Raw genomic sequence first — 9,264 nt, forward strand, 5'->3', positions numbered from 1 at the left:
GTGCCGCGCCGCCGCTTCCGAGCCCGCCTGCAAGGGGCGCGTCTCGGGCGTCTGCTGTACTCGTCAGATCGCTCCCGCGGCGAGCCCTCCGTCGGGGTCGTCTTCGTTCCGCCGTTGCCGGGAGGGCTCGGCCGCAGAGCGGTGACGGCACGGGGCTACGGCAGGGCGCATCTCTTCCCCCTTTAGCCTTCGGCAGGACATCCGGAGCTCCATCACTGCACGGCTCCGTGCGTTCCGTGCGTGCTTAACCTGTGGAGGACTTGGAGCATCTGCCATCTTCTGAGTATCCTGAAAAATACAGAACTGCAGTCAGTGGAACGATGAAATAGCAAAACTCACGTGGGCTGAAGAATTTTGGAGACGCTTCTTTTGTGTGTGACTGTATTTCATCCTAGATGATGCTGTGGTATAGCTGTGCTGTGTGTAAATAACAATCCACCATCCCAGCACTTGTTGCTCCTTTCCCCTCAAGCTGTCTCAGAGCAGCCTGCTGAGCTGCACAGGGAGGACGCCTTCCCTGAGTCACTGCAGCATGAGGCCAACGTGTAATGCTTCTGGCTTCCAGGAGAAGCAGCACTGAATGGGAGATGCAGAAAATGCAGAGTTAGAAATCCTGTATCTGGGGTTACCACATTCACACTCGGTGAGAACGGTTGCAGAGCACTGATGTGCAGCTGGGCCTGATGTGAGACTTCAGGAGGTTGCTGATATTAGCAGCACTGAATGCCGTGGGCTGGTGGAGTTGTTACCCCCAGGGGTGCAGCAGCACACTGACTGGGCTAGGGGAAACACAGCACAGAGCTGGGTCTGTGGTGCAGCATTAGCTCGCAGAAGCTGCTTTCAGTGGTCTGTTATTACTGGAATACACTGGGATTTTTAGTTTAGTGCCAATACGCTCCCTCTACAGACCTCTTATTTTCCCATTCTTACATTGTCTAACTTGTGAAGTTGACATTAGGAGCCTAAGCACTGCTTCACCATATTCACACCAAGTTTGTGTGCTCGTTCTATTAAGATGCAGTTTCCTGGAATTGTATGAACTGAGCCTGCATCCACATTCCCTCATGTTTGAGTGTACTGTGCCTTCTTTTCCCCTTCTTTTTGTTAAATTGGTTTTAAGTTTTTTTTTTTTTAAACAGGATTTCTACAATTGGCCTGATGAGTCCTTTGAGGAGATGGATAGTACATTAGCTGTTCAGCAGGTACTCTTACTTATCTGAAACACTGTTTGTAAACTCAATTTCTTAAGTTCTTTATTTTTTTGTTTAAAAACAAACAAGCAAACCAAAACAAAGGGATCATGGCATGTTCTTTTTCTGCTTACAGTAGTGCCACAAAAGAGTTAGTTTCATAAACTTTAAAAAATGAAGTAATTACTAATTGGAATTGGAGAAATAGCTAGAGTTCTCAAATATGATTTTAACAAACCAGATACACACACACACACACAAAAAGTGGGGTTGTGTAATGCTGAAATGTGATGGAAAGTACAGCAATAGTAGCAGGGTGGAACAACCCCAGGTTGCAGCAAATGAGAACAAGACCAAATGCAGCAACCATGGACACACAAACAAAGAAAGAAAATCTGCTTACCTGTGTAAGGCCTCAGGTACACAGGGATCTACAGCAAGATGCCCTTACCTCCACTGCCAACCTTTAAGTGAGGTCTGGGAAGGTGTGGATCCTGACTCCACCCCTTCCAATCATTCAGGTGCATTGCATTGCATTGAGTAGACATGAGTAGCCCTGAGTTGGCTCAGCCTTCCAGCAGGTTCTCAATCACTGCTTCAGGCAGTGACTTACCATTTCCAGGTTATAAAAAACAACAACAAAAAAAAACAGGTACTTTTTTAACTTTTTAGCCGATCCATTACTTTCTAAATAAATAGAAAATGACTTTATCTCTGGGAAAGTAAGTCTCTTGAAGGCATAATAATGTCCTAAATACACCGTTTTACTGTGATTACAACAAGATCTAGTGTTTGTTTCCCCTCCTCCACCTTAGTACATCCAGCAAAACATAAGGGCAGACTGTTCCAACATTGATAAGATCCTTGAACCTCCCGAAGGCCAGGATGAAGGTGTATGGAAGTATGAACATCTAAGGTAAGGATTCATCTTCATCAGCGTAATGTCCTGAGTCTGAGTTTTGTTCATTGATAGTGGTAGGAGGTTTCATTGCTTTTAACTTGTCATATTCAACTTAAATGAAGTTTGGTATTTTTACTGCTAATATTTTAATAATTTTGTATTAGGTAATTTTCTGAACTTCTTGTTCTTTATAATGCTCTCTGATGTAATATTTTTTAAGAATGGTCCTTCATTTCAGAAGTTTTTCTGACATACTTTTCCTACAAAAATAGTCATGAATTTCCATAGGACTTTCTCTTAGCATCATTAGTGCTTAATCTTTGCTTACTGGGGATACAAGTCTCATTTTTCTAGATACTTCCAGTGTGGTTTTTTTTTCTGGAACTTGCAGGAAAATATGTTTTAAAAGCAAGAAAGGAGGAGTGGCTGTGTCTTACAGTTCTTAAAGTATTACAGTAAGGAAATTCAAAACGTTGCCATTTTCTGTTTAATTGAAAAGATGATGTTCAACATACATGCTTTATTGCATATATTTTCAAAACAACAGCTATTGTAGATTTATACCTTCTAACCTCTTGGCTCTCGTTTCTTTTGTCCTTTCACATACAGTGAAAATCATGCTAGATTCATGGAAGTGACTTCTCACTATACACACATCACTTCTCGAAAATATTATTCCAATTTTTTTTGTAGTCTGTGGTGGGGGAGGATTGTGAATTAAAGAAGTAATTAAAGAAGTTTAGGAATGCACTTCCAGACATATTCTAGTGGAAGGCTGCATTTCTATAAGTCTCTCTGTTAATCATCTGTGGTGGTACTTTAGGTACTTAACTGGGTTGGAGGATGTGTATCTCAGCAGGATGGAATGATGCACATCTGCAAATTATGCTCTTAATTTTCTCAAAGTGTTCTTCAATTACTTTTTAAAAAATCTATATTTGTGAAATAGTATTTCTTCCCTAATGAAGTTGATATCTTAAACACCTCCACAAAATTGTGAAATTTAGCCTGTGCTGTCAGGTAAAAATTCAAATATAATTGTTGCAGTCAGTAAAAAAGATATGCTGGTAAGCATTCTGTTTCTCTCAACTTGTATTCTTTTTATAACGTGTTAATTCGTAGCCTGTTGTACATATGATTTTTCAAGACTCACATCAGCTGAAATTATGTGATGGTATCATTTTGTTTGTATTTAGTACTTCCAGTGTGAAAACAAATGGCTTGATTTTGATGCTGCTGTGTTCAAATTCCTTTTTAGACAATTCTGCCTTGAGCTCAATGGACTAGCTGTCAAGCTTCAGGTAATTCTTTTCTTATTATTTTTATCTTGTATTGCAAAAGAGACTTGATGCAGAGTCTGTAGAACTTTCTTTTGAATTTATGCTTAAGCAGTGGTTTCAGGCAAGAGGTTTTTTAGGGTTTTAAAAACTTGTAGCAAATAACTCTTTTTGGTGGTGGGCAGGACAAAAAAGTGATTTGAAAAGACCATCTGTTTTTTTGTTTGTTTGTTTGTTTTTGCTTTTGGGTAACTGAAATCGGTTTTTGTAACTGAGCAATTGTTTTAACAGAGTGAATGTCACCCAGACACATGTACTCAGATGACAGCAACTGAACAATGGATTTTTCTTTGTGCGGCTCATAAAACTCCCAAAGAGGTATGGATGCGTTGTGAAAAACTGACCCTACTGATGTAAGGTTTTCTTCTACACTCATGAGGAGACTGCAGTTGGCTTCTTAGTCAAACTGAGAGCTTTTGTGGGTTAAGAACAATCATATGAGGTTTAGAGAAGGTAGGATAAGGTAGGAGAGAACTGCTTCCTACAGCAGTATCAGAGATAGAATGACAGCATTCTACCTAGGTGTTGTTTGCAGTCAGAGAAAAGAGGAGGTAATACTGGTTATCTCTGAGCATCATTCATCTGCTGTTTTACATGTTGACAGCTATTGCCTCGTGGTCAGGAAGTGAGCAAGGCAACCCTGAGAGACTGCTGACTAAAAATTACAACTGAGAAGTCATTCCTCTGAAAGCAGGGAATGACAAAATGGACAGGCACTGCTGATTTCTCTCTACCTGTCCCTGGCTTTTGTCCTTTTCTTCTGCACATACTTGATTGCAGGGACAGGTCTTGGCTTATCATATATTTATCTAGAATTACGCTTTTGTTTTTCTTTGACAAGGTGGTTAGAAACAGCAATTACGTTTAGGGGCAGTTCTGCGTTGTTTTTTTTTTTTATTTGTAACTCTTTTTTGATAGGATGTAAAAACAGTAGTCTGGCAGCTTGACGATGTGAGAAACAAGTCAGCTGTGACATAAGGAATGTTTTTCCTTTTAGTGTATCTCCAGTATGTGTTTGCATTATAAGGTATTACTTAGGGAGATGCATAAAAATTCACTACTCGTGCACACGATCACATTTCCATAGTAACTTATCTCTTGAAATAATTGACTTGGGTTGTAAAACAAATAAAAACAACATCCTGTTTGAGAAAGAAATGTAGTCAGACCTTCAGAGAAGCTTTAAAAAACTTCTGGGACTAAAAATGGCTAATTATATTAAAAGCATCAGGAAATGTAGTTGTTTTTCTTTAAGTAAGTTATGCGATAACATCGTGCATGTGCTCACTGTATTTTGTAGTGTCCTGCTATAGACTACACCAGACACACGCTTGATGGAGCTGCATGTCTTCTGAATAGCAACAAGTATTTCCCCAGCAGGTAAAAATGTTTTATTTTGGGAGCAGAAAGGTGGCAGGGTGTAAATGGCACCTAAACACTTAAAGACCACATAGAAACGTGTCACACCATTTTTGTGGAATACTACTGAGAGTGTCAGAAATCCTACAGAATTGGCTGGTGTTGTTGGTTCAGTAACCATCACTTTTAACCTAAGAAAGAATTCCTGCCTACTGAATCAGTCTACCATTAGCTGGAACTGACAGAGGTGCTTTTCAAGTGGAAACTGTTTGTTTTCCTCATATTTCTTGGTATTGCTACGGGGCTTCCTCTGGAATGCCAGTCTAAGTAACAGGACTTAAAACAGACAGAGGACCTACACAGTACTCCACTGAGAATCACCAGAAAGCAGCAGCAATCCAGTGTGGGACAGCTGAAGACAGACTGAGTGTGTTCAGTGGGCAGCCTGCCACGTTGGATTACGGAAACCTAACCAGAGAAGTCAAAATGGTGCTTCTCTGGGAATCCTCTGTTGGTAAGGAGGTGGAACTGGAAGTCTTTTTCCCTTTGCTCTTTATTGCTAGAAAACAGAAATCCAGCCTCCACCAGATATTTCTGTAATACAGGCAAATCGTACAGTTTTTATATGTGCAGGGTGCATCAGCATTTTTATTACTCATGCAGAAAGAAGCAACTGCAAGCATATCTGTAAAACTTCACTCTAAATTTAGTATGTAACTTCACAGTATAGTTTAACAGTCAGAGTTCATGTTGGCATGTATTTCACTAGTCATGGCAGTAAATTTGTTTTGTAACCTTTCTCCTGGTGCTTACAGGGTTAGCATAAAGGAATCGTCTGTAGCAAAATTAGGATCTGTGTGCCGAAGGATTTACAGAATATTTTCACATGCTTATTTTCATCATCGGCAGATATTTGATGAATATGAAGTAAGTAGTTTAATAGTTCAGTTATTGCTGAAATTATAGCTGTGATAATTGTATTGCCTTCTTTTAACGCTTACAGAAGATCTGCGCTGATGTGAAGTATTCATTACAGTAGATAATACTTCTATAAGAACTGAAATTCCATGCTGTGATTTTAAGTCTCAGTGCTAAATTACACACAGGAAGGTGTGCGTGTGTGCTTTTTATAATGTAATAAGTGAAAAGGTTTCTGTTTAGTTAATATATCCAATTGGTTACCCTTTTCTTTACTTGGTTTTATTCAAGCAACACCAATTCATTATCTTACTTTAAAGATTCCCAAATGTATTCAAAACGCTTATAGAAATATTTATTTCCTGATGGTATGTGTTATGCAGGTGGTTGGAGGATTATAATTATAAAACTGCATAAAAGCAGATAAACGAGTAGCACTTCCAAGGGTCTGGGTTTTTTTTAACCAGGACATAGAAATTAATAGATGAGGAGAGAGCTGCATGTAGAATGAAACATTTGCCAACCACTTAAAGTTGCTGGAACAGCTGTGGAATGGCTGTGCTCCGTTTTGGTGGGGATGGTGTATGTAGTAGGAGTTTAATACCTTAAAATCCTTTTCTGGAGAGTAGAGCAGAATTATGGTGATATTTTAATACATTCTCCCTTAAGTACTGTTAAATTGAGCTATGACTTAAGGAATGAACCAAAACCCCAACTGAAGTTCAAGCTTATAATTGAGCAATAAAAGGGACGTGTTAAAAGTAGTAGTATAAATTTATCATTTAAGCATTGCTACTTGTTCCTAAGACTCCTAAATTCATTACATAATTATATAAAAGCAGATTAATTGTGTTTTCCTCAATTGTTTATAATATTCCTTCTCTATATGTATTTTTTCCCCTTTTTTCATCTCCAGAATGAAACTTTCTTGTGTCACCGGTTCACTAAATTTGTGATGAAGTATAATCTGATGTCTAAGGATAACTTGATTGTACCAATTTTGGAAGAAGAAGTGCAAAATTCAGTGTCAGGGGAGAGTGAGGCATGATGGGGATGACAGCATTGAAGCCTATACTGAATACAAACAAAAAATTAATTATGTACTGTATATATCATTTTAGACACTTCAATCATGTATCCTTATAGCTTTGTTTAGTATACTTTTTGTATGCTGTGTGCGTTGCCTTTTAATATGGGAAATACTTTAAGTTATTCATGAGCTGTATATTCATCAACGTGGCACTCATGGTTTTTAAATAAAAGTAGTAGTATCTGTTTATAATGCCTGTTAATAAAAGAATTTACAGTTCTCTAAAATTGCTGCTAAACAATCATTGAATCACAATCCTGAAGATGAAAGATTGGGTGGGGAAAAAAGCAAGATTAAGATTACACAGCAAGCCATTTTGTAATGCAGTAGTTAGGTTAGTTCAAAGATTTTCACCTTAAATATAGAATTCTGCAGGAAGCTCTTTGCAATATAGGTTATTCCTAATTTAGCTTTTATTTTTTAAGATGGCTTTGAAGATTTACTTCTGGTTGTGCATATTCCTGTATGTGTCTATCCAAACGCTAAGAGCATTTATAGTATTAGTAATACCAAAAGGATAATTTTACTATGATATTTAGCAGATGTATTATTGATATGTGTCTAACTTACTTTTTAGCCTGTTCTTTTGTTTCCAGCGGAGGCTTGTGTGCAGCACGGGCTGGTTTCTGTCCTGCTAAAGCACACTTCTGCTGTTCTCCACTCCACAATTTCTTTTTACTGTGGCAAAACCAACACAAACTAAATGGCTTATACCTGTTTATGGCAATGGCTTACAGATTATACCTCACAGAAATATTCTCGTTATGCCACATAACCCACTAGCATAGTCTTTACTTATATTGTTAGAAAAGAACACCTAAGTACTTGAAAAATTGAACCTGATTCTTTCTAAGAGTTCATCATATTTCCAGTAAATGTTAATTTTTCTTTGTTCACCTGCATTATATCGACAGAAAGATTTGGACTAATGCTTCTGTTCCCTTTTAGATGTTTGTTTCAATTTGCATTTGCAGATTTGCAATAACTGACAATTTCCATGAGTGCTGCTTCATTGTGCTTTGTCTAGAATGATATAATTAAATATTTTAGAGATGAATATAGCAGACAGATATACTGCTACGTAGGCATGAATGCAGGGTATAAAAGCACTAGTGGTGTTCTTATGTTAAATGAATTTTGCTTATTTGAAGAGGTAGCCAGTCATTTCTCTTGGAAGTTGCCAGGGGGGCTTTATTATTTCTTTATGCAGGTCACAATGAGCTAACTAAGCTAGTTTCTATAAACTGTACTTGGTTTTCTAAGTTATACTTACCTGGAAAGAAGGGAGTTCACCTATTTAGTATTTTTTTTCCATACTACACTAAACATGCCTTAAATTCTATTTTTCTTTACATAAATCAAGCACACCTCAAGCAACTGTACCACCTGGATGTAAAGGGAATTTTAACTATAAGATAATAAAGAGATTAAGCTTATGAACTACTTCAGTAACTGCTTTCTTCAGCAGCTCTTTTGTCTCACATTTATAGCTGTATTTAACTGTCAGCAGGGTTACTGCATGAGATGTTGTATGAGTGAACGTAGCTTTAGTTACTGCCTATACAGTTAATTCTAACTTGCCTTGTACAGACCAAATAGGTATCTTAAGTTTGTATTAGAGGCAGAAAGACAACTGTATTTTGGAGATGGTAAAATGCATTTAGTTTTGGTATAGTTTGCTGTAGGACCATTCAGGGTGTGGTTCTTTTGTGCAGTCACTCCGCATGCTTATATTGGTCCCGGAGACTGACAGAGGCAAAAACATGTAACTTGTGTTACTGATGACATTTCCTCTACACAATTGAAGAAAATGTGGTGCTCAGGACTGCATTAAAGTTTTAAACCTCTTTTCATCCTCCTACGCTTTAAGAGATTCACTTCAGAACAAAACTCTGGAAGTTTTAATCCTGTTGATTCTCATTCAGATTTGCACTGTAAATTGACTTGCTCTCTTTAGCTGATTTTATATAAGGCTTAAGTGAAACACTGCTTCTATTTTCCCTTGCTATTGTTTACATGAGTACTGTGTACACACACGTGCCTGAATGGTACCATAAAACTTAACTTCGCCTAAGGAAATCATCGGTTAGTCTAGTTAAATACATTAACAGATTTAATTTACACTCTACGTAATAGGAAAATGGAAGACTGTCTTTGAAATATATTGTAAACAAACCAACGGTTAAAATTAAACTGTTACTTTATCCATACCACTACATTTTAGTAAGTGATTCTCATTTCTCACTTTGTCCAAGAATGCAGGCAACTGAGTGCTTCCAAGGCAAAGTTCAGTGCTCTCCATCTTTGCTAAGAGGGGTGCTGAACTTTTATTTCTTCTTCTGAAAGTAGATAAATACAATACTCATAAGCATCTAGAAGCTGGACTTCAAGTGTATTCATCTCTCAATTCAGAAAATGCTGGTTCTGCAGTTTAAAAGTCACTGAGATTTAGAGAGGACCTTTCAAATA

At 37.9% G+C, this 9,264-nt stretch overlaps 1 protein-coding gene across 1 annotated transcript in view; it reads left to right on the top strand.

Moving 5' to 3' along the window:
* The window catches only part of LOC100547732 (MOB-like protein phocein), an 18,298-nt gene extending 9,290 nt beyond the window's left edge, over window positions 1-9,008 (top strand). The window contains exons 3-9 of the mRNA XM_031554155.1: window positions 1,140-1,202; window positions 2,006-2,106; window positions 3,350-3,392; window positions 3,660-3,746; window positions 4,729-4,808; window positions 5,603-5,714; window positions 6,622-9,008. Coding sequence (XP_031410015.1) covers window positions 1,140-1,202; window positions 2,006-2,106; window positions 3,350-3,392; window positions 3,660-3,746; window positions 4,729-4,808; window positions 5,603-5,714; window positions 6,622-6,753 — 618 coding nt within the window. The 3' untranslated portion in view covers window positions 6,754-9,008. The remainder of the gene's footprint in view (window positions 1-1,139; window positions 1,203-2,005; window positions 2,107-3,349; window positions 3,393-3,659; window positions 3,747-4,728; window positions 4,809-5,602; window positions 5,715-6,621) is intronic.
* Window positions 9,009-9,264: the final 256 nt, after the last annotated feature.

Source organism: Meleagris gallopavo, chromosome 7 (assembly GCF_000146605.3).
Source record: "Meleagris gallopavo isolate NT-WF06-2002-E0010 breed Aviagen turkey brand Nicholas breeding stock chromosome 7, Turkey_5.1, whole genome shotgun sequence".
Classification (NCBI taxonomy): domain Eukaryota; kingdom Metazoa; phylum Chordata; class Aves; order Galliformes; family Phasianidae; genus Meleagris; species Meleagris gallopavo.